The 26,224-nt window shown below is 42.8% G+C and overlaps 1 protein-coding gene across 2 annotated transcripts in view; it reads left to right on the top strand.

Moving 5' to 3' along the window:
- The window catches only part of AR (androgen receptor), a 142,272-nt gene that overhangs the window by 74,375 nt on the left and 41,673 nt on the right, over nucleotides 1–26,224 (top strand). For both annotated transcript variants that reach the window (XM_016158199.2, XM_036226578.1), the window contains one exon: nucleotides 16,050–16,201. In XM_016158199.2, coding sequence (XP_016013685.2) covers nucleotides 16,050–16,201 — 152 coding nt within the window. The remainder of the gene's footprint in view (nucleotides 1–16,049; nucleotides 16,202–26,224) is intronic.

Below are 26,224 nucleotides of genomic sequence, written 5' to 3' on the forward strand. Positions count from 1 at the left end.
TGGTATTTGTCTTTTTCTGTCTTAGTTCACTTAGCATAATACCCACTGGGTCCGTCCATGTCGCAAATAGTTAAGATTTTATTTTTTCTGACTCAGTTATATTCTGTTGTATGTATACGCCACCCCTTCTTTCTCCAGTTGTCTATCGATGGGCACTTAGGTTGCTTCATATCTTGGCTACTGTAAATAACACTGCAGTGAACGTGGGGGGTGCATGATGCATTTATCTTTTTCAATTACTGTTTTGGATTTCTTTGCATAAATACCCAGAAGTGATATTGCCGGGTCATAAGGTAGTTCTATTCCTAATTTTTTTGAGGAATTTCCAAACCGTTTTCTGTAGCGGCTGCACCCGTTTGCAATCCCACCGACAGTGCACGAGGAGTCCGTTTTCTCCACGTCCTCCCCAACACTCGTTTTCTGATTTATTGATTCTGACAGGTGTGAGGTGATAGCTCATTGTGGTTTTAATTTGCATTGCTCTGATGATTAGTGACCTTGAGCATCTTTTCATGTCTATTGGCCACCCATGTGTCCTCTTTGGAGAAATGGTTCTCTGTCCATTTTTAAATTGGATTTTTTGTTAGTGGCGAGTTGTGTGAGTTCTTTATAAATTTTGGATAGTATCCCTTTATCGGATGTATCATTAGCAAATATCTTCCTCGATTCAGTAGGTTGTCTTTTCATTTTGTTGATGGTTTCCTTTGCCGAGGAGCTATATCAGAAAAAAAAAATACTAAAAGCAGTGTCAGAGACTTTACTGCCTATGTTTTCTTCTAGCAGTTTTATCTTTTTGGGTCTTGCATTGAAGTCTTTAATCCATTTTGACTTTATTCTTGTAAATGGTGTAAGAAGGTTGAGCAGTTTTATTTTTCGCATGTATTTTCAGTTTCCTGAACACCATTTATTGAAGAGACTGTCTTTAACACTTCGAATATTTTGGCTTTTGTCATAGATTAATTGACCATAAAGGTGTGGGGTTTTTTTTCTGGGCTCTCTATTCTGTTCCACTGAACTATGTGTCCGTTTTTATGCCGTCACCATGCTGTTATGATTACTGTAGCTTTGTAGTAGAGTTTGATGTCAGGTAGTGTGATACCCCCAGCTTTGTTCTTTCCCAAGATTGTTGTAGCTATTCAGGGTCTTTTGTGGTTCCATGTAAATTTTCGGATTATTTGTTCTAGTTCTGTAGAAAATGCCATCACTATTTTGATAGGGGTCGCATCAAATCTATAGATCGCTTTGGGTAGTATGGGCATTTTAACAATGCTAATTCTTCCTATCCATGAACACGGGATATGCTTCCATTTATTTGTATCTTCTTCAGTGTCTTTCTCCAGTCTCTTTCTGAGTACAGGCCTTTAGTACAGGTCTTTCATCTCCTCAGTTGAACTCATTACTAGGCATTTTATTTTTTATTTGTCTTGATGCAATTGTAAATAGGATTGTTTTCTTAATTTCTCTCTGATAGATTTATTGGGATATAAAAATGCAACTAAGTTTTGAATATTAATTTTTTAGCTGACTTTACTGAATTGATCAGTTCCAATAGTTGTTTTGGTGGAATATTTACAATTCTCTGTAATGATATCATCATCTTTTCAAAGGGTCCTGGAGCATAGCTGAGTGGCTTGACTGTTCCAGATTCTAGGCTCTGGGCGAACTTAGTAAACAGAACGTGACTAGAAATATTCTACAGCAGATCTGTGGCCTAGGAATCATAACACCTGGGCGCTGGTCTCAGGTATATCTCTGAAAGACTGTTTCTCCTGGTCAATTTTCTGTTTTTCCTGGGCCCAAAAATTTCTCCCCGAAAAATAAGGAAGTTAGACCAGGTCAGTGGGCTTCAATTCTTAAGTGGATATTTACATCATTTAGGGTAGTTTGAAAAGAGTGGATGCCTGGATCCTACCCTATTTCAGTTAAATCAGAATTGGGAGGGTGGGGAGAGACATTGGTATTTTAAGAGAGCCCCCTAGTGATTTTACTGTGCACCCAAGGGCAGGAGACACTGGATTAGCTGATCTCTGAAGGCCATCCAGCCCTGACATTCAGTGAGAAGCAGTGCCATATAGCATGGAGGACAAATCATAAATTTTAGAGTTAGCCAGACATGCATTCATATCCTCCTGGCTCCACTACTTTCCTAGCTGTGTGATCTTGAAGAAATCGTTCCATGCCTCCGCACCTCTGGCTCTTCGTTGTAAACTGGAGATAGTCTGCATACCCCGCAGTAGCAGTTATGGGATTAATCATCTTCGACTGTGCTAAAACACATCACAAGTCCTCAGTAAAAAATCTTTTTGGTATCAGAAGTTTAAAGAAAGTGAGAAAAATATTGGCCCCGTAAGATTTACCAGGTAAATTAAAATCAAGTTGTTTTCTCATTTCCTGTTTTCTTGGCAATGGATTCTAGAAACAAAGAATGTGGAAACAGTTCTCAGTCCTCAAGTTTGATGACATTGCAGAAAGGAATCTGGCTCGTTCACCCGTGGCCAATTGGCTGTGATGGCTAACAAGCCATTGGAAAGATTTTGGCGCACAGAATACAGCAGATGTGGCTTCGGAGATGCAAGAACATGACTGTAATAAGGGTTCATCTGTTCATCCTCATTTCTGAGAGCAATTCCAGGAGAAAAGGGTAGCTTTGTCATTTCGGTGGGGCATGCTGATAAAAAGTCTTGCTACCACCTCTCCAGCTGTGTTAGCACGTTCGTCAGTAATATAAACTATAGGAGAATGGAAATCACCTATAGGTCTATAGTTGCCTGATGCATAGTAACATGTAATTTTTCATCTTTGTGTATTATGCAAAGTAGTCTCTGCATGCTGGGTTTGAGTGCTGAGTATGCGTTAGAGCCATGGGCATCTCCATCTGACATATTTCAGAGTAAATGTTTGACAGGTAAAACACCTCGCCTGGTTAATAATCGGTTTTAGTACTGGGGAGCCTTACTCCCTAGTCTCCCAGGCAAAACACTCAACTTTTTCTTCGTATTGTAATCACCATCATGGCCCCTTTTACAGCATTTCTCTTGCTACACCTTGCAATGACCCTGTGTGTGCTTGTCTTAGCCCAAAATGAGCCCCCTTTCCAAATACATGCACATTAATCCTCACCATGCATCACACTGTGTCATTCATGATGTTCATCAATTCTGAAGGGGAAGCTCTGACAAGTGATGGAATGTAAAGATGAGAAGGAAAGCAGGCAGGAAAATTAATAAAGATTGACTAAGAGCAAAAGAGAGAAGACTCATAAAATCGGCCATGAAAGTGGGGTGTATGCCATAATGTAGATAAAATAAAATCATATAACCTAGATAAAAAAAAAAACCAGGAAGACACAAACTGATTCAAGAAATAGAGAATCTGAATAGTCTTATAGCAAGTAGAGGGAATTAAAAATAAAGAAACTTCTCATAGAGAGAAGCCTAGATCCAGATGGCTTCTCTGGTGAATCCTATCAAACATTTAAAAAAGAATTAATAAGTCTACGGCCATGCTACTCTGAAAGTGCCCGAGCCCGAAGCTGAGCAGGGTTGGGCCTGGTTAGTACTTGGATGGGAGACCACCTAGGAAGACCAGGTGCTGTAGGTATGAAAAATTTAAAAAAACAAGGGATTGTAAGCTGACAAGGTCCTTGCAATCTGTGAGGTCAACCAAGGGTTGCCTCGTCTAAAAAGTAAGTAAATAAAAATAAAGAATATCAATCCTTCACAAATTCTTCCAAAAAATAAGAGGTGGGAATGTTCCCACACTAATTCTGTGAGACCAGTGGTGCCTGACACTGAAACCAGAGACATCACACCGGAAGAAAACTGCACACCAATATCACTTTTGAATATAGATTTTTTTAAAGTCCTCACCAAAATACTGGCACACCACATCTAGTAATAAAAAGGATTATAATGACCAAGTAAGATTTATATTAAGAATGTAAAACTGGAATTTCAGGGAAGTAAGATTGGTTTAACATCCGAAAATCAATTAATGTAATTTACCACATTTAATAAGAGAACAGAGGACCCACGGTAATCTCAGTAGATTCATACTTAAGAGAGATGGCTATGCTCCCAATAGATTCAAGGCAATCCCTCTCAAAATCCCAGCTGGATTCTTAGCAAACAAATAAATGTGGACCATTTATTTATTCTGTACACAAAAATTATCCTAAGATGTATCATGAACCTAAATGCTAGAGCTAAGAAAATAAAATTCGTAGAAGAAATTACAGGACTAAATCTTTGTAACCTTGGGATGGATGGATGGTTGGAGATTATACACACACACATGCATACACACACACACACATATACATACATACACACACGTATATATATGTACGTGACAAGCAACCACAGGGAAAAAAACGATAAATTGGACTTCATCAAATTTGAAATTTTGCTGCAATACCATGAAGAAAGTGAAAATCCAGCCCATAGAATGAGAGGAAATATTTGAAAATTAAAGATTTGATAAGGCTGTCAATTCTAGAATGTATAAAGAACTCTTACAGTTCAATGTTAGAAAAGCAAATAACCCAATTTTAAAACAAGCCAAAGGTTTGACTAGACATTCCTCCAAAAAAGAGATACAAATGAAAAATTGTTCAACACCATTATTCAAAAGAGAAATGAAAATCAAGACCAAAATGGAATACCACTTCATACCCACCAAGATGACTGCACTAAAAAAGACAAAAAATATATATATTTGTTTGGATGTGGAAGAATCGTAGCCATTATAGATTGCTACTGAAAATATAAAGGGTGCAGTCACTTTGGAAGATAGCCTAGAAGTTTCTTAAAGTGTTACCATTTGACCTAGCAATACAAAGATATATAAAAACATGTATCCACAGAAAAACTTGCACACAAATGTTGAACGCAGCATCAATCATAATAGCCAACGAGTGGAAGTAACTTAAATGTCCACCAGTACACAAATGCATAAACAATATGTGCTGTATCCATGGTTTGAAACATCACACAGCAATAACAAGAAATGAATTCATTATACATGCACCAACGTGGATGAATCTTTTTAAAAATATGCTAAGTGAAAACAGCAAGTCAAAAGATTTTATAATTTGATATTAAATGTTCATAAAAGTCAAATCTTATTTTTGCAATTTAACTGAAAAAAAAAGTTTACCCATTTCACACAACCCACCCCACCCCTGCCTCTGGCAACCACCAATCCATTCTTTATCTATGAGCGCGCGCGCGTGTGTGTGTGTGTGTGTGTATACACATACATATTTAGAGTCCACATATCATAATGTGCTAGAGGTCCATTCATGTTGTTGCAAATGCCAAGGTTTTATTTTTCATGGCTGAATTTTTATCCATCCATCGATGGACGCTTTCATGGTTTCCACATCTTGGGGAATTGTCAGTAAAGCTGCAATGAATGTGGGAGTTGGTATACTCTGCCAAATTCCTGTTTTCATTTTCCTCAGATAAGTATCCAGAAGTGGAATCACTAGATCATATGAAGTTTCTATTTTTAATTTTTTGAAGAACCTCTGTACTGGTTTTCATTGTGGCTGTGCCGTTTTACCTCCCCATCAACAATACATAAGGCTTTTTAATATTAGCCATTCTGACGGGTGTGAGGTTTTGATTCACATTTCCCTGATTAATGATGTAGAGCATCTTTTCGTGTACTTGTTGGCTGGCCATCTGTATGTCTTCTCTGGTAAAATATCTATTCAGACCTTTTGCTCACTTTTTTAAATTGGATTGTTTATTTTCTTATTGAATTGTATGAGTTCTTAATGCGCTTTGGATATTAGCCTCCTATCAGATACATGATTTGTCAGTATTTTCTCCCATTCAGTAGGTTGCTTTTCATTTTGTACATGGTTTCCTTTGCCATGCAGTAGCTTTTTAGTTTGATAGGGTTCCATTTGTTTATTTTCATTTTTGTGGCTTTTGCTTTTGGTGTCAGATTCAAAATATTATTGCTAAAACCTATAGCGGGGGTTTACTGTCATTGTTCTAGGTGTTTTATGGTTTCATATCTTACATTCAGGTCTTTATTTTGAGTTAATTTTTGTGTGTGGTAGAAGAGAGTGGTCCAGTTTCATTCTTCTGCAAGTGGCTGTCCAATTTTTGCATTCCCTTTTATTGAAGAGACAGCTCTTTCCCTATTGTATATCCTTGTCATGAATTACTCGAACACATATGTGTGCGTTGATCTCTGGGATCTCCTGTTCCATTGACCTGTGTTCTGTTTTTATGCCAATGCCATGCTGTTTAAATTACTATAGCTTTGTAATAGAGTTTGCAATCAAGGAGCGCAATGCCTTCCACTTCGTTGCTTTGTTCTTATTTCTCAAAGTTGCTTTGACTATTTGAAGTCTTTTACAGTTACGTACAAATTTTAGGACTGTTCGTTCTATTTCTATTGAAAAATGCCATTTAGATTTTGATAGGGATTGCACTGAATCTCTATATTGCTTTGGATGGTATGAATATTTTAATAATATTAATTCTTCTAAGTCATGCACATGGAATCACTTTCCATTTCTTTATGTTTTCTTTTTTTAAATTAATATCTTGAGGTTTTTCAATATATGACTGTCACTTCCTTGGTTAATTTTATTCCCAAATATTTTGTTATGATTCAGTTGTAAATGAGATTGTTTTCTTAATTTACCTTTCTAATAGTTCACTATTAGTGTATAAAAACACAATAGCTTTTGCCTATTGATTTTGTACCCTGCGACCTTACTGAATTCGTTTATCAGTTTTAACAGTTTTTCAGTGGACTCTGTAGGGTTTCTAATATACCATGTCATCTGCAAATAGTGACAGTTTTATTCCTTCCTTTTCAATGGAAATGCCTTTTAGTTCTTTGTCATGCCTAATTACTTTGCCAAGGATTTCCAATACTATGTTGCATTTAAGTGGTGAGAGAGGGCATCCTATCTTGTTCCGCATCTTAGTGGAAAAGCTTTCGGCTTTCCACCATTGGTCATGATGTTAGCTGTGGGCTTGTCATCTGTGGCCTTTATCAGTGCTGAGGTAGGTTCCCTCTATACCCTCTTTGTTGAGAGTTTTTATCATAAATGGATGTTGAATTTTGTCCAATGTTTCTTCTGCTTCTATTGAGACCATTATGTTTTTTATCCTTCATTTTGTTAATGTGCTGTATCACATTCATTGATTTGTGGTTGCTGAACCATCCTTACATTCCTGGAATGAATCCCCATGGATCATGGTGTATGAGCCTTTTATATTTATTGTTTAATTCGGTTTGCTAATATTTTGTCGAGGATTTTTGCATCTATGTTTATCAGGGATATTGGCTTGTAATCTTGTGGCAACTTTCTCTGATTTTGATATCAGGGTAATGCTGGCTTCATAAAATGAGTTTGTAAGAGTTTCTCCTCTGTTCTTTGGAAAAATTTTAAAACGATTGGTGTTAACCCTTCTTTGAGTGTTTGGTAGAATTCGTAAGTGAAGCCGTGTGGTCCTGGAGTTCGTTGGAGGTTTTTGATTGCTGTTTGACTCTCCTTGTAGTAATTGATCTATTCAGATTTTCCGTTTGTCATGGTTCTGTCTTAGTAGGTTGTACATTTCTAGATATTATTAATTTCTTCTAGGTTGTCTAATTTGTTAGCATGCAAGGGTTTGTGTTGGTATCTTACGATCCTTTGTGTCTCTGTGGTATCAGTTGTAACATTTCCTTTTTCTGACTTTATTTCAGTCCTCTGTCTTTTTTCTTGGTGACTCTAGCTAAAGGTTTGTGAATTTCATTTATCTTTTCAAAGAACCAGATCTCAGGTTCACTGATCATTTCTGTTGTCTTTTTAGTCTCCATTTCTGCCCTAAGCTTTGTTATTTCACTTGTACTGATTTTTGGCTTGTTGTGTTCTTCTTTTCTCATTCCTTGAAGTGAAAAGTAAGGCCACTTATTTGAAACTTTTTTTTTTTTTGAGGTAGGCATTTATCACTATGAAATTTACTTTTAGAACTGCTTTTGCTGCATCTCATAAATTTTGGTACATTTTCACTTTCATTTGCCTAAAAGTATTTTTTTGATTTCTCTGTTTACTTTTTTCTTTGACCTCTTGATTGTTCAGTAGCACCTTGTTTAATCTCTACATATTAGTGAATTCTCTAGGTTCTTCTTTTACTTTCTGCTTTTTATACCATTGTGGTCAGAAAAGATGCTTGAACATGATTTCTGTCCACTTAAATTTGTCGAGACTTGTTTTGTGGTCTAATATATGACCTATTTTGGAAAATATTTCATGTGAACTTGAGAATGCATATTTTGCTTTTGGATAGAATGTTCTGTAAATATCTAAGTCCATCTGGTCTCATGTGTCATTAAGGATAATGTTCTTTTTTTTAAATTTTCTGTCTGGATGATCTATCCATTGATGTAAGTGGGGTGTTAAAGGCCCCTGATATTATTGTATTGTTGTATATTCCTCCCATTAAGTCCATTCATGTTTGTGTTATATATTTAGGTGCTCCTACATTGAGTGTATAAATATTTACGAACGTTATATCTTGTTTGGTTGACCCCTTTATCATCATGTAACACCCTTCTTGTCTCTTATTACAGTCTTCGTTTAAAGCCTCTTTCTCTGATACAAGTATAGCTACTCCAGGTTCATTTTGGTTTTCATTGGCATGGATATCTTATTCCAGTCCTTCTCTTTCAGGCTGTGTGTGCCCTTCTATCTAAAGTGAATCTCTTGTGGGTAGTATATAGATTGGTTTTGTTTGTTTTAATTCCTCGGGCCACTCCATGCCTTTTGGAGAATTTGGTTCATTCAAATTTAAAGTAATTATTGCTAAATGTGTGCTTATTGCCATTATAACTATTTTCTGGCTTTTTAAAATAGTTCATCTCTGTTCCTTTTTTTCTCGTTCATTTCCTTTGTGGTTTGATGGCTTTCTTTAGTGGTATGCTTATATATTTTATTTTTATTTGTTTGTACATGCTATAGGTTTTTGCTTTGTGGTTACCATAAAGCTTACATACAACAACTTATATTTATAACAGTATATTTTAAGTTTTTAAAGCCATAAGTTTAATCTCGGGGGTAGAGCTCTGTATTATTGCTCTCCCCGCCCCCACATTTCATGTTTTCGATGTCTCATTTTATATTGTTTTTCTTAACTAATTATAGTCATAGTTATTTTTACTACCTTTGTCTTTTAACCTTCATACTATCTTTATAAGTGATTCATCCATTGCCTTAACTAGCATTTACGTTTCTGGTGAGATTTATTTTTCATATGTATTTTTGTCACTATTTAGGGCCCTTTCTTTTTGGCTTAAAGGAGTCCCTTTAACATTTGTTATAGGGCTGGTGTAGTGGGGATGAAATTCTTTAGCTTTTACTTGTTTGGAAAACTCTCTCTCTCCTTTTCTGAATGACCGCTTTGCTGAGTAGAGTATTCTTGGTTGGAAGTTTGTATTTTCTTTTGTTTTGTTTTTCCTTTCATCACTTTGAATATATCGTGCTAATCCCTTCTGGCCTGCAAAGTTTCTGCTGAAAAATCTGATAGTTTTCTGTGGGTTCCCTTTTAATAACAGGTGGGGTTTTTTTTCGTGATGCCTTTCATATACTCTCCTTGTTTTTAAATTTTAACATTTTAATTATGTGTCTCGATGTGGGTTTCTTTGGGTTCCTGTTATTTGGAACTCTCAGTTCCTCAATCTGTTTCCCTCCCCAGGTTAGAGAAATTTTCAGCCATTGTTTCTTGACATATGATTTCTACCCCTTTCTCCTCTCTTTTTCTGGTAGCCCTATTATTCAAATGTTAATCTGTTTGATGCTGTCCCGTAAATTACCTAATCTATCTATCTTCACTTTGTTCATTCTTTTTTTTTCTTTTCGCTGCTCTGATTAGGTGAGTTCCACTGCTTTGCCCTCAAGTTGACTCATTTTTTTATTCTTCATCTAGTCCCCTGTTAAACCCTTCAAGTGTATTTTTAGTGCAGTTATTGTATTCTTCAGCATTGTGACTTATATTTGGTGCTTATATTTTCTGTCTCTTTGTTGAGGTTTTACCATGTTCATTCATTCATCTCCCCTGTTTGATGAGCAACTTTATGGCCATTACTATGAACTCTTTATCAGGTCAGTTACATGTCTTACGTCTTGTTCTTTCATTTTGAACACACAGTGTTTTTTTCCTAGACATTAGATGAAAGAACTTACCTCTTCCAGTCTTGAAAGAATGGCCTCATGTAGGAGACGAAACTTATCATTCAACCCCACCTCAACTCTTGGTTGTCTCTCAAATATTTATGCTTGTTTAAATAGCCTATTATAAATTTTATAGCTGCCAGTAATTGAGTGTGTGCCAAGACCCGTCAGTGTCCCAAAGGGAAGGAGCTCAGTCAGCACCTAGATTCAATATGATTGGAGGCCAGACCCTCAGACGTCAGCTTTTAAAAGTATGCAAATATATACAGCTCTGCGGGACCACGGGCAGAAGCCCTGCTGGCCACCAGAGCCAGGTGATCTGGAAGTATCCCTTGAGCATGAGTCACAGAAACCGGGATTCTAGATGAGTGTATAGCTCTTTTCCAGGTGATACCAACAGGGTGAAGAAAGTCAGAAAGACAAAATGGCATCCGCAGCCTATGTTCCTTGAGAGCTGCCTCGCTGATTGCCACAGTCCCATGGGACTCAGAAGTGGAAGCCCCAAAACCCCCAGCCCCCAGAGCCTGATGATTAAGGGCTGTCCCCTGGGTACCAGCCACAAAAAGCAGGTGCCTGGCATAAAAACCAGGGCAACAGATTCATGTAGAGCCCCCCTCCTGGGGACACTGGCTCCCTGGAGCATGGCAAAGGGTGAAAACAAAGATAGTGCTGCCTTCAAGGCCTCTGGAAAGGATTACAGTCAGTCCCTAGATGTGTGCTTAATTGGACGCCTGCCCCACCACAGTCAAGATCATTAGCTAATAGGCCTCCTCTGCAGAAAGACTGAGCTCCCGGATCTGCCTCTTGCTGTGCCCTGGGTGTGAGAGCTGTTGAGCTTTTTCTCCATTTATTACAGAACTGCGGGACCCGTGAGCGTAAGCCCGCTGGTCAAACTGGGCAAATGCAGAGGTGGCCCCAGGCAGCAGTCACAAAAACGAAGGTGCCAGACAGGGCTATGAGCTTCCCTCTGGATGACACCAATTATGGCAGTCCCGTCGGACCAAGAACACAAGCTCCTCCGGCCTCCAGAGCCAGGCGGTCAGGAAGCATCCCCTAGGCTGTAGCTGCACAATTAGGGGTACAAGACACGTGTGAAAGCTTCCAGGAGATACTGACGCTTTGAGGCACAGTGAAGGCAGAGCACGAAGATGGCACCCCTAATTCCGCATCCCCAGAAAGTATTCCCACAGGCTTAGATGTGCACACGAAATCAGGTGCCTGCCCCTCAGGCCGCTGCTCTAATATAAGCTGGCGAGTCTCCTTCGTGTTAAGTCTGGGTGCAGTTGGCTGCCTCCGAGTGGGGCCGTGGGCTGGGTAAGTCCAGACATGCGGGCCCTTTAAGAGCAGTGCCTTAGATTGCTCGGGTCCAGCGGTCTTCTCATTGGTCAAACGTGTAGTCATCACTCAGCCAGCCTTAGCTGTCGACTCAGTGTGTCTGTGGGAGGACGTGAGCTCAAGATCTTTAGAGACAGAAAGTAAATGAGTCGAGAGGAGGAGGGAATGGAGGACAACTGCTGCTGGGTGCAGGGCTTCTTTTAGGGACAATAAAAATGTTCGACTAGTTTGTGGCACTAAAAACAAATATGCCCAAATAGGTGAATTTTATGGTATGTGAATTATATATCAATAAACCTGTTAAAATCACCTAAGTAAATTAAAACCATGCTGTAGCAACTATTATATTGGCAATTTAGAATAGTGGGAAAATACTGATTTAGGGGGTAACAGTCCCAGTTATGAATTCTGGCTTTGTCACTAACTGTATGAACTCAGAAAAGCCATTTACCTTAAGTAAGTCTGAGTTTCCATATCTTAAAAGTAGGAGTAAGGATACCTACCTCAGACGTGGGTTTTTAGAATCCAGTTCTCCCATCTCTCCTTCCTCCCATTCTCTCAGATTATTATTTTAATGTCCAGTTATTAAGCACTGTGCCAGCAACATTCTGGGCTGCTTTACCTTGTACGTTCTATATCTTTTTACCTGTTTTACACATGAAGAAATTGAAACCAAATGATTTCTTCAAGGTCATTCTTTTAGAAAGTGGCACAGATGGGCATGAAAAGCAGTTCTTCCTCCTATCTTTCCATTTCAACAAAAGGCGCTGTTATACAGAATCGGAGAGCTATGAAGTAAAGTCAGGCACTGCCTTTAAGCAGAAACATGTCCTCTTGGACAGACCGTCATCAAATTTCAAACCCCAGCAGCAGCAGGAAGAGATGGTACCCGTCTTATGCCATTACTTCTCCAGTTTCTCCGCCGAAGCATCGCTCGTACCCACAGAGAAGTAGGCACAAGGGATCTCTGAGTAGAGATTAACTTTAAACTCTCTTATTTTGATCTTAAAAATTCATGGAGAGTTGTGACTGTAGTCTTTAATGTGATTAATGAAAATGGAGCTCAGGGTTCAGTGCTAGAGGGCTGTCAATTCTGCAGAGCAAACGACGGAAACTGCTCTGTGACTTCTGCATTTCACCCTGGTTTCATAACCATTGGCAGACTTACTTAAATTAGACCCTTTAAGATATCTCAGAGTAAGAGGGCAGGAGGGAGGGATGGTTTGATTAATTGATTGATTGATCGATCGATCGATCGATCGAGTGATTAAGGTTACAGCTGGGTGCTGAGCATTTCTGAGCCCAATTTTCCCAAGATTGCAATGGCATTCGTACTATACTTTAATTAACAGTGAACATGTTGGAGAATAGGGAGTGGTGTTCTGGTCTGGAAAAGTCCCGTTCTATGTCGTAGCGCTTTTGCTTCAGACTCATAAGCCAAGTGCCCTGTGTTGGGGTAGTAAGTGAGCATGTGACTCGGGGGAGGCAGAAGGAAACCCAGCGTCTCATGCAGATTCTGTAACTCATTCTCAAAGCAAACTTTGGCCGTTCTTGCAGGTAGGGTGTTCTTCAGGAGGATGTCAGAAACTTCTTGATATTCCTTTTATTGTGTGCTGTTATGCAAAAGAGTACACAATAATAAAATAATAAAATGAACACACATGAGCCCTAATTAAAATATATATATATATATATATATATATATATATATTAATGCCATCTCATCTCTTTTTGCTGTTGTCATTCTCTGCTCCAACCCCAGGACACAGAATGGTGCCTGGTATGTAGTAGGTGCTTAATAAGTGGTTTTTAAATGAACGCATAGATTAACTCAATTCCTCCTTTCTTATGTCATTATCCCCAGCCTCCCCTCGGAGGTAATAGACTGGGTTTATTCCCTGGCACTTTTTTTTCCACACGTACATTTACATATAGTCTCCTTTTGCTTCTTTTTGAGCATTGTGTAATGGAATCATATTGTATGTATGCTATTATGAGTTATGCCTTTTATGCAACATCAGCTTGTGAGATTCACCTATGCGTGCCTGTATTCTGTTCCTTGTCCTTGCCGATTGGTGTTTGAGTTAATGAGTGTGCCGTAATTTCCTCCTATTTCCTGTCTGCGGATGGTGATCATTTTTGCTTTAACGAGCAAGGCCGTCATGACCATTCCCACACACGCCTCCCCATGGGAATATGCGCAGGTTTCTCTAGGATGTAGACGTGGGAGAGGCACCATAATTGGGATTTGTATTTCCAGTGCCCAAAGGTCAGCTCATGACTCAAAACTGCATTGCGCCCTTTGTCAGCGCTAGGCCAGGGTGGATGGGACAGCTGGCTGCAATATTTTGTCAGGAGAGGTAAGTGGAAAATGACCTGGTGACATCAGGAGATCCCGCAGGCCTCCAGTCTGGGCGGCTTGTAGTTAGGACAAGTTCAGGTACTGAAATCGTCTTCATTGTTTCTCCTCTTTCTCCTTCTTTACAGTTATTTTTGTGTGAGATGTATTTTACTGAACTCATATCTAATGAAAAATGTTGATGACTTCTGTTTTTAGGCATTGGTTATACATTCGATCAAGTAGATTATTCTGAAAGATTGGAACTGTATTTTAAATTTTAGTACGGATGGAAATTTCTCTTCAAGGCTCCTTCTAAAAAGACCTCTTATTTACTTTACATTGGTTTCCATTTTGTTGAATTTTTATTGTGCAGTTATATACTAATGATTATTGTTGCTGTCATCATGATCTCATTTACCCATGTATACTGTCCTGCCTTTCAGAAAACCTCCTGTCTTTGGGGTGCTTTCTAATCTGTGACAATTCGCACTCTATTATATCACCTACTGTGTTCTAGAGTTGCCTTGTTTCCTGTTTTCTCTACTAGACAGTAAGTTACGGGAGGCTAGATTAATATCTTCATCAGCACTCTATCTGCTCCCCACAACCCCTCCCCCACAAAATACCCAGTATACCCCAGCACCGAGACCATGGGGCTAGGTTCTAGAAGTCGAGTTGAATCAAGCTATCCAGTCTCAACCTCCAGTCTTATAACATGGTTAGTCATTGGTTACAGATCCATACTTTGGAGTCAGACTTACCTAGGATGGAATTCAGGCTTTTCCACTTACTAGAAGAGTGATCTGGAACAAGTTTGCTTAATTTTCTTCAGCATGAGTTCCTTCTCATCCGACACAGGGACGATACAGAGCTACCTGACAGGGTTGTCAGGAAGATTAAATGAGATTACGTACGTGAAAAGGGCAGGCAAACAGGCTGCTTACATGCGTGCCCTCTGATTCTGTTTGAATGGTTTGTATTACTTACAGAACTCCAAAAAAGGGAATAGGATAAAGACACGTGCAAAAACAAAAAACAAAAACAACAAAGGGGAAAAAAAGCAAAAAAAAACCCAGCTGCTGGGTTTGCATATCAGCAGACCTTTCTCCGTGCTTTCTGTTGAACTTGGGACTTGAAGAAAGGCCGACGTTTGTGTCTTAGAGGTGAAGTGCTTGTCAAGCGTAGCCTGAGAAAGTTTTCCCTTCTCTCACTCTGCCAGGGCTGCTCACTGGTAGATGGAAGGGAGGGTACCCTTTCATCCTTTTTTGTTTCATTTCGATTCTGAAGACTGTGCCGAGTGCGATTACCAAAGAGCCACATGTTGACAGTGAAGGGGAGTAGCGAGAAAATAATAGGGTAATGAAAACTGTGCCGGACTTGGAGTCAGATAGTCCCGGGCAGCTCCTCTCCGAGTCCGACTTTGTTTTATGTGAAATCAAGAGAAAAGAAAATCGTCTCACACAGTTGTTCTTGGCTGTCGAAATCGCCTCACGCAGCATAAACACAGTAGCCGCATTCCTGTGGGTGAGAACCCGGGCAGGTATCATCTATCTGAGGCACATTAACCCCAGGGGTCACTTAAGTTTTGTTTAATGCTTAGATATAGGACATAGGACAGAAAAAAAAAAACCCTGATCTTTGGGTAGTAAAAACCATGCTTCATTTGTTTAAATTGTAATTAATTACTGTGGGAGACTGAGAATTACCCATTCCATCAAGGCTTTGCGACTGACTTTCTGGCCCTGTCTTTCACAGACACCTAGAAGGACTCAGACACGGGTCTTCTTGGAGACAGGCTGTTAGACTAGGTGACCTCAGAAGCTCAGTCCCAGCACAGGGAACCTATGAGGATTTTAGTGGCCAGGGGCCAAGATGGCAGCCTAAGAGATTTGTAGCATCACTGACCATCATTTCTCAGCCACAGCTTCAGATACTTGACGTTGTGGGGGGCAGGGCACATCCACACGATGTAGAGGGACTTCCGTGGAAAGCGAGACAGTGGAGAGAAAAAAAGACCAATGAACACCGGTGCGATGATACTAATCACAGTCCTCCCCTTGTGTGTTCATTTCGAGGGCTTTTTGTCCTTTTGTTTACTTTCTGTTATCGCCGCCAGCAGTAGCTCCGCAGTGTGGGTGACTCTCAAAGATCTCTGATGTGTGTCGCATTCTCTTCCTTGTGTCTTCCCAGGTTGGAGACCACCAGGGACCATGTTCTGCCCATTGACTACTACTTTCCACCGCAGAAGACGTGCCTGATCTGTGGGGACGAAGCCTCTGGCTGTCACTATGGAGCTCTCACTTGTGGAAGCTGCAAAGTCTTCTTTAAAAGAGCGGCTGAAGGTAAAGGTTCTCGCACACTCACTCCTGTTTCCCTTTCTCCTTTATCTTCTAGAGAGAGACACCAGTTCTCCAGGGCCTGGAATTTTATCATCTCAGGGACAAGGCCACTGGCAGGGCCCTCAAAGAACCTAAGAGTGCAAATAAGCAAGTTTTCCTGCTTTCTGGTCACCTGGCTTCGGCAGCCTTGGTAGTACAGGCGATGCAGGCGACGAAGGTGGTCTCAGCTGGTGCTTGCATCTTGGTGAGGCCTAGGAATGGAAGAAAAATTAATGATTTGAAAAGATTTCATTTCCTCCCTGCTTGTTTAATTTCCTCCCTCCACTCTGCTCCTAGTGAGGGAAAAACTTGTTCTTATTAGAGAGGTTAGAAGTGGAGAAACCGCAACTGAGTCCCCAGCCCATTCTTTGTGGTGAAAAGGAGACTGTTCCTTAGCGAAGGCTTCCTGGCCTCAGCCCCAGAAAGGAAGGGTTCTCACTGTTCAGACCATCAGTCTCTGCACCTGCTCCCTCCTGCTCCTGCCTCCTTGAGGCCTCTTTGCATTAATAGCTCCCAGGTAGATAAGGACCCAGAGTGATGAAACAATTTTATCTGTCCTTTGGTACAGAGCCCCGAGCTAAATTGCATCTTACATTGGGTGTGGCCTCAAGCCTGGGCTCTTTAGTCTTACTTAGCTTAGAACAGTTCATGTCTTCTCAGCCCCCAGAGGCGCTAGGTGTACATCCTAGAGCAATGGTCCCCAACCTTTCTGGCACCAGGGACCGGTGCTCCTATGAGAATCTAAGGCCTGATGATCTGAGGCGGAGCTGAGGTGGTGATGCTGGCGCTGGGGAGCGGCTGCAGATACAGATGGAGCTGCACTCGCTGGCCCGCCACTCGCCTCCTGCTGTGCAGCCCCATTCCTAACAGGCCACGGACCAGTACAGTCTGCAGTTTGGGGAACCCTGACCTAGAGAAAAGGTAGAAACTGAGCGTCCTTTAACTGGTATCCCTGCATGTTCTACCCTTAGCCCTGAGCTCATCCTGGGCCAGTATGAGGTCTAGGGCCCCAAGGCACAGGCCTGGGCAGTTGAGAAATAGACACAGAGGGCAGTGCCCTTTTTTATTTAGAATACTTACAGAGGATGGCCATCAGAAAGATAGGGAGAAACACCTCCAGACACTTCTGGTCACCCCACCTCCCCCTGCTTATTCCCTGGTCTCCGTCATCCAGGGGGTGCAGAGAATGAAACACAGGGAACCCGTCTGGCATGTGAGCAGGTGCAGGCGAGACAGTAATAGCCGTCATATCAGACAGCAAAGTAGGCAAGCGAACAAGCAAATGTTGTAGATAGATTATATTGAATGCAATGTGGCCTCTGGGTTTTACAAATCTGGGTCATGATATTGCTGTTTTGGGGAAACATGAATAGTCATCAACCAGATTGTGAAAGGGAAGATTTTGCTGTCGTAACATATTCCACATGGGAGCATTCGGCAGAGGCTGGGGCTGCACGAGGGAGGCAGGCAGGATCTCCGCCATGACTCGGACCTTGGGCCATTTGAGAACTAGGAAGGGAGGAGGGCAGTCGCTCGACTTACAGAACGCTTACAAATCCTGCAAGGTCTCAGAGCACTCCAGACCCCTAGAATCATTTAAATAAGAGAACCCTGGTGATATTTTCCTTGAGAAAATGAGCCTCTGTGAGCTTCTGGGGCCAAACATCCTTGCCTGCTTAAAATATGAAAACTCAGCAGTGGATTCCTTGCAAAGCTGCGAGGCCTCTTGGCTCCTTTGGAATATGCACTCCAGAGTCCGGTTCTGAGCCCTTTGAGGGACAGGATAAGGTGGCTTAAAAAAAACCCAAAACAAAAAAAAATGATTGGTGTTTTCATTGTCCTCCCATCTGTAAAGCTTGGTGGCTGGAGTTTACTGCCATCATTATCTTTATTTGAAGGTAGGGGACTGTCTTATTACCCTCAGAGAACATTTATTGATTTGTTTTTTTCTCCATTTTTTACAATGTGTCTTTATTGCCAAAATGGCCTTTCCGAAGGTGCTTCTGAACCCGCCTTGCTGAAACCTGGAGTTCCACCTGTCTTGGAGAGAGTGGGAGCGCAAATCTTTCTCTTCCTCATTCGTTTGTTGTCGGTTAACTCAGTCTGAGTACTCAGAGTGTTAATTACCACTTAGCTCATGGTTTCAGGAATCTCTGCACTGGGCACAGGTACAAGACTTAAAAGCCTGGCACATTAGACAGAAACCCATTTCTCACTCTGGCAGTTCATAAAGCATGAGGCTCTACTGCTGTCATGGGTACAAGGCTCAGCACACAGTCCACTGTGATATGGCCAGGTTTTCTCGTCGACGAGAAAGGAGAGAGCGCCACATATTTTCGTTGTTGGTAATGCTGGGCGTTTCGGGTGAGGCCGAGGCTACTCAGGGAAGGATCTGCGCATTTTGAAATAAAAAAATAATGGCACCAGGCGATGGGGCTGAAATCACTACAGTCTAGTTGACGGAAAGGGCGAAAGAATGTGTGTGTGTGTGTGTGTGTGTGTCTGCGTGCGTGAGCGTGCCTGTGTGCGCACGCAGTCGTGGTTGGATGGATGGTTCGAGGGTTAGAAACAGGCATGAGGAGACTCAGCTAGCTGGTGGGGTAGGTGGGATGAACAGAGGTGAGAGGCCAGGAAGTTCAAAGACAGTTATGCCGCTCCGCAGAGGTAGGGACTCAGTGGGGTTTGGCTTTCGTGCCCTCGGATAAGGAATTCTCCCCACCGTGGACCTCAGTTTACCCTGTCCATAAAATAAATGCGTTAAACTGGGTATTTTTAAATGTTCTTCCATCTTCACCTTTGACAATTCTGCAAATTGCGAACATCATTGCTATTTGAGGAGACATGTGTGCCCATGCACATTCTTGGATTTATTTGTCTTCCTAGTGGATGGCACGTCCTCACCCCCATTCTCTCAAAATCAGCTGGGACAGCGCACTGGCTGGACCAGGTCACAGCTCAGGCATCTGAGGCTCCCTCTCGCTGGCGTCACTGTGGCTGGGTGACTTCCCTTCTTTTCCATTTTCTCATCTGGAAAATCAGGATATGAGTCCCCATCTCTACCTCATCGTGTTTCAAAGAGAGTTAATTAATTCATCGTGTGCATGATGCGCACAAGAATTTACTATTTTTCAGACATTTTCTAGTAAAACATCGGAGATTGGACATCCATTTGTTCTGTACACATGGAGCGCCGTTTGGTACACATCATAAAACCGAAACTGGAGTTTACATTCTGAACTCAAAGAATTACTCTAGCCTCAGTGATGTTTACAATACGTCCCAATTTAGCATCCTCAGCAAATTTTATATAAAGCATGGCTTTGAATCCGTCTCGCGCTCCAGGTTTTTGTGAGGGAAGAAATGTGAGCGAACGCTCATTGAAACTCTTGTGTCCTTTAAACCCACTCTCTCCCACCCCAGCTCATGTGGAAACCTGCAGAGGTCTTTTGGCGCACACAGGTGGCCTCTTCACTCCCTGACTTTTTGGGTAACATTTCCCAGAGGCCAGGTACCTATTCTGGGTCGATCGACTTGCGGTTTCTTCAACGGAGCCCCAATCGGGTGTCTTCGGCCAAGGAGTTGACGCTTCACAAAGCTGCTCTTATCTTTTATTCTTATCCTTCTCTGATTTTCTTAAATGCCATAGCCAGACTTCAGATCAGGGGTTGGCAAACTTTCTGTCAAGGCCCAGGTAGTAAATAAACCAGTAGGTGTGGCCGCGTTCCAAGCAAACTTTATGGGCACTGAAATGGGAATTTCACTTATTTTTCACATGCCACTAAATACTATTCTTTTGATTTTTTCCAACCATCGAAAGTCCAAAAATCATGCTCAGCTCTTGAACAAATGGCGCCTGGGTCTGGCTCACAGACCCTAGCTCATCGACCCCTTTACGCGGCTGCCCCTGCGCTTGCAAATCTGCGACGCAAGTGTTGCTCTATCTTGTCTCCTGGTAGTTAGCAACTTTCTAAATTACCTACTTTTAAACATTTATCTCACTTGACCAAAGTTGACATGTCTTGCTTTCCCAGAATGCTTTACTTGGCAGCCTCTATGTCCCACGTTATTTTTTTTAAGTAAACAGGAGAAAAAACAAACACACCTATGAATGCTAGCAGAGGATACGTTCCCCCCCCCGATGATCTAATAGATCACTCCCCACTTACAGTACCCAGAGGACAAGTTGAAAATATTTCACACCTTTTCTAGACTTTTGTACTGTAAGCATGTGGACGACTGTGAATTACATATGAATGAGTTTCGCTGGATGTTACGTGTGCTCCAGATGTTAAAGCGAAAGGGATTTGAGGACTCTGATACCGTTACAGAAGAACTCTGTCTCATAGAAAGTAGGGCCCAGGGGACCAGCTGACTTACACACCTGCGGTATATTCCCCGTGATTCTTCGTGTTTACATACTTGCCAGCTTAGTTCTGGTCCTCCGCATGGCAAGACTAGGCCACAGGCGCATAGAATCATTAATCTAGCTCTGTAACTCATTGCAGTTGATGCCTCCCCCACCCCAAGTCTCTTGTTAGTGCCCGGTTTGGGAGCCATGTCAGAGATTCGCCATTGCTGCTCTATAGAGCCCTGTGCCTGCTTATGTATAGCATGAGAATTCTTGCGAAGCAATGATTAGTAAGTTGCTGTGTCACTTGCAAGATCTGCAGAGTCCATCGAAGCGCTCCTATACGCTGCATCCAGAAGCTTTTCAGTGTCTCACAGAATCACTTGGTAATTGTGAGACTTCAGGTGGTAGGTTTCTGCGGTTGAGTTGGCTGCTATTGCAAGGGTAAGCGTTGGACCCAATTTTTCTTCAGAGGTAGGAGTGATTTCTTACTTCTCTGGTCTCTAGTCCCATGGCAAGAAACACACTGTCCCTCAAAATAACTGAAGTCTGCAAGATGCCATCATTTCAAAAAAATAATCTTTGCAGTGCTAATAGCCATGTGCGCATGCTTCTAGAACCCATTTTTCAGTGTTCACGCTCCTCAGTGCAGCTAGGCAGCGGGCCCTGGTGACTGTGGTCTCCCACGGGCCCCTACATTAGACGAGCACATTTCTTCACCCCCGCTCATCGGTCCTTTCACTTTCTGGACAGTCGATTCTGTCAGGAGTTGTGTAATGAAAAGATAAAAGATTCATAGCGCTTGGAATCACAGGATCTTTAAATGTAAACCTGTTAAGATGTAAAGGAAGGGAACTTAGAAATCTAAGAATCTGGCCAAGCCGTTTTGTGGACTAGGAAACTGAGGCCCAGAGCAAGGAAGTAGCTTTACCAGGTTCACGGAACAAAGGAATGGTGGATCAGAGCCGCGACAATTGTTCCCTTGGAACCCCACGATCATGTGAAACAGAATAATCAACACATCGCGCTCCTTGGCTCGCTGATGGGCTCCATCCCGGTTAGTCCCTGCTGCCTCCGCTGCTGTGTGACAGCGCCCTCTGCAACCACGTCCTGCGTGCTTCAAGGGGAAGGAGGGATAATAGAGGTGTGCGGCAGGAGGGCTCTGCCAGACGTTTTTTGATGTGAATATCCTTGCAAGGTCTTGTTTGTAGTGCATGCATGTATTTGTGTTTATGGAGAGTTTTCATAGCTTCCGTGTCATTTCCAGAAGTCACGTAACCCACAGAAGATTGCACACCACTAGTGTAGCCTTTGACGAGGAATTTCCAGGCACATCAGGGCATACCCGTGCCACGGGGATGGTCACAACGGCTGAACCGTGACCTCCACTTGCTCACGTCGCATCCCTCTGTTCAACTAAGAGTCGCCGCTCACTGACTGTGCGCCGCCCCTACGCCACGTGCCGGGATAGGAGATAACAAATTACTTCTGAAGCACTCCATGTGCATTAGTTGCTTCATAGATGTTTTCTCATTCAGTCCTCGCTACAACCCCGAGAAGTAGGTTTTATTATCACCCCCAATTGGCAGATGGGGGGCACTGAGGCACAGAAGAGTTAATGACGTTTCCAAAGCCCGTTGACTAGTTAGTGGTCATGAAGCGCATGACACAGAGTCTCCAACATAACAGGGAGTAAGTAGAAGTCCCCTGCACAGAGAGACCGAGAATAAGGTGTTTTACCTGCAAGGTTTGTTACGGCCTCCAAGAGGACTTAAGGGTTGATCTAGGTCTTGAGAGATACGTGATAGTTTGCCAGGTACAAAGCGAGAAGCTTCTTTGGGGAACAGTGTGGAGTTCCGGGGCAGTTAGGGGGCTCTTCATCAGATGACCTGCCTTCAGCCAGCTTTTTATGTCTGTTCCCCCGACACCGTGCTTTCTGGAAGCAGGCCAGGCATGTGTCGTTCCCCGTTTGCACCTCAAAATCTCCATCTGAATAATAAAGTGCTTGGGCTAAATAATCTCGAAGATTTCAGCAATAAATCTATAACAACCTAAATCTTGAACAATAAATCTGTAAAATTTTATAGATGTTCCAGATGTGCCCATTGACCAGTGGCTCCTTTATACGTACCTGCCTTGGGAAATGGGCAGACTGAGTTCGCTCCTTGGCTCTCGGACTTAATAGATATGTGACCTTGAGCAAATCACTTAACTGCTCCGTGCCTCTGTGATGACAGTAACAGCTCGCAGGACTATTGTGAGAACTAAATGAGGTGTAACACAGCTCCTGGTGCCCAGTAACTTTGGGTTCCTTCTCCCATACTGAAGCCTTGCTCATTGACACACATACGCATGTGGTATCCTACGAGTAGGCTGAAAGATGGCAGATGACATTTGCTAAAGTCCCCTGGTTACACAAGGTTTTGATTCAGTATGAAATTGTCAGACAACCCCTTCTCTTCAGTGTTACTTAATTAACCTGCGAGTACGGGTTCGTTGCATCTGCTGCCTTCCAAGCTGTGGCATTGAAGGCGCCAGAGCTCTCCCTGCATGTTCAAGCCCAACAACAGTTGTCTGACCGCCCTGGTAAATTGGAGTCCACAGCCACAGGCCAGGAGAAAAGCTAAGGAAGGCCATAAATTATCCTCCCCATTCTTCAGCCATTGGCTTCCCTTGCCCAGCCGGAGGTGCGCCTTAAAGTACGCCGAGGCCAGATTCAATAGAAACCCGAGCCAGCACCTGTGTAAATAAATTCTTGAGGCTTCTTTTCCTGAAGCCGGATGGCTATTTTCTGAAACCAGGCCAGATTATTTTTTATCTAGAGTGCTGTCTCTTACGTGTTTCGTGCTTTGCACCCCTTGGAGGAGTGTCACTTGGTTGTAGCATTATAGTTTTTTTTTGGAGGAGGGGCATTTCTTTCACAAAGAGAATAATGCCTCGCGGTGGCCTGTGACTTGACTGTGTTTCAAACAAAACCCTAGGCATATACCAGAATTCACTCTGCTTCCCACAGGTTGGCTTTATGCTCCTCCACCCCCACCAGCTCTTCCATTTTGAATGTTTTAGAAACCAGCCAACCAAAACTAGCATGTAGCATAATACTTATCTCCACTGGCTACCCGAGCCACCTGCAGATCTTGCCCAGAACCCTATGCGAGGAGGTGGTTAGTGCCCTGCCTAGGGCCCCAGGACCCAACACTAGGGGGGTATCCAGTCCGTGGGGTCCTTTAGACCTTCTCGGCTTCAGACCAGAGGCTTGGCTGCCACCACCTGAGCTGTGAGCCTCTGTGCTGCCTCCAAAACTCCTCCGTGGCCTGTATCACTTGGAAAGTATTTTCTTTGTCTTTTTTGCAACTCGCTGAGGACCAGCCAGTAAGTTTAGTTCCATTTACGATCCCGTGGGAGCAGAGAGAAGTGGGGAACAAAGAGGTGTGAGCATGTGGGATGATTTTTCAACAACCTACCGAGTCCTACAAAGATAATAAAGTTGCTCTCCAGCCAGAAGCCCTGTTGGTATAGAGGTAAAAAGCTTGATTTGAGCCCAGCATTCGTTAACTGTGTGTCCTTAAGAAAATGACATCTCCTCCCCGAGCCTTAGTTTTCTCTCCTATAAAATGGAGATGATAAAGACCACAACCCAGGAAAGTTATAAGGATTCCATGACATAGGGTGACTAGATGTTTCCTTGCATAGTGTCAGACTTGTGAAAATAAAGCAAGTCAGTCACTGTTGGCAGCAGCTCCTAGTACACAAATGGAAAGGCAGGCCCATGGCAAATCCGAGCATGTGTCCACGGTCCTGTGTTGTCACTACGGCGGTGCTAGTGTGAATGAAATCTACCTGTTGCTATGTACGTGGACAATTTGATAGTAATTATTTTCAGACAGATGACCTCTTTCAGAACATGCCAGTTTTTCAGCTTCACCAATGTGCTCATTCCCAAGTACAAAGTAACAGTACTCAGAGGGATGACGGGCAGCCCAGAGCGCCCCAGACCCTGTCTCCTGGTTAGAGTCGGAGGGGCCTGTCACCGTCAGCAGCCCTGGAGGCCTTAACAGCAGCAACAAACAATAACGACGACGTTAATCATAACCGCGAGTATTTGCTGAACATTCTCTCTGCATTAGGCACCAAATACTTGCTTAATGTTCAGCACAACCCCATGCGGCAGTAGATACTCTTAGTGCCCTTGCTTTGCAAATGGGAAACGGAGGCACGGAAGACTAAGCAGGAAGGGAACTAATTCGTGTCAGTCGACCAGACAGCTAAGTGGTAAGGAGACGGAGACGAGTGAAACACGGTCTCAATCGAGCAGGAGGGCCGAACGTGCTCACCTCACTGCGATGTCGCAAATCGATCTCCCCAATTAGTACCCACGTGGCACCGTACGCAGTTATCACAATGTAACTGGCTATATTCCCTGTGCTGTGTTTCACACCCCCTGACCACTGTGCTATGTACCTGAATCTTTTGGCCCACGGCTCCATCTCCTAAAGGCCTCCTTCACGAGGCCTGCACTCCATCACCCCATCGCTCCATCAAAGGGCACCCCACCTTCTCCTGTACTCGAAAAGCACTTTCTGGGTGCGTCTCTCGTGCTTCTTCCCACTTCCTGCTTTACCTTTCCGTAATGTGCTTACCCAGCTTTTCCTTCTGCCGGCCTGAGCTTCTAAGTAGAAGGTTCACTTTGCTGAAAAGCATGATTTTCTTTTAAATGCGTTGGAAACCTCTCCTGGCTTATACTGTGCCTGGTGGGCTTTACCCTTTAATCTTAAATATGTCCGAAATGACATCACCTGGCTGGAGATGTGTACTCTCTACTAATGGCTTTCCTAAAAGCCCACCAGCTTAACACAGCGGCCGACTAGAATGTATCCTTCTTTGTGGTCTTGCCCTCCTGCATCCATCATTCGTACAGTTGTAGTTTTTTTCTTCATACTTCGGTTGTTGTTGGCTACTTACATTGTTCACATGTACTTAGGTTGCATTTACGTACATTGCCCTTTTTTTCCTCTCTTTCAAATGTCCCTGGGACTCATCTCCACCAGTGGAAATACTGGGTCAAAAGCAGGGGCTGGCGAAGGGAGCGCGTGATGGGCAGACCTTGACGGTCGGTAGGTGCATTCGTGGGGTTTCGGGTAGGCACGTGGCTTTACAGACAGCCCAAATCATGTGTCAGGAGTTCAGGACTTTATGAAAGGCCCCTCTGCTTGAAAGTGTCTTTCCACGCGTGATCCGTCACAGGGTCTGAAACTCCCACACATGTAGAACTGTTTGGAAGACTTCTCTTCCTGGAACAAGTTCAGCCATTGTCAGGAAATACTATTGGAAATTAGGTTGTCAGTATGTTCCTTGGCAGGGCTCTGGAGGAATAGAACATGAGTTTCATAAATTTTGAAAGGGTAGGGGATTCGGGACAGGTTCTGAACACCAAGTACTTATCCAGAAGACGAAGGCTCAGACGAGCTTCAGAGCGGCAAGCTGCAAGGAGCCAGGGGTCAAATTAAGGTATCGAGCATTTGGAAGGACGAAAGAACAGAAGGGGAAGGGGGCAGCGCAGGGAGGCGGGGAGGGTTGCGGCAGGAGGTGAACGGACTGCAGCTACTTACCAGGGATGGGAATTGCTGCGGCGGAAGCAC

The sequence above is a fragment of the Rousettus aegyptiacus genome, unplaced genomic scaffold (genome assembly GCF_014176215.1).
Source record: "Rousettus aegyptiacus isolate mRouAeg1 unplaced genomic scaffold, mRouAeg1.p scaffold_m13_p_9, whole genome shotgun sequence".
NCBI classification, from domain to species: Eukaryota; Metazoa; Chordata; class Mammalia; order Chiroptera; family Pteropodidae; genus Rousettus; species Rousettus aegyptiacus.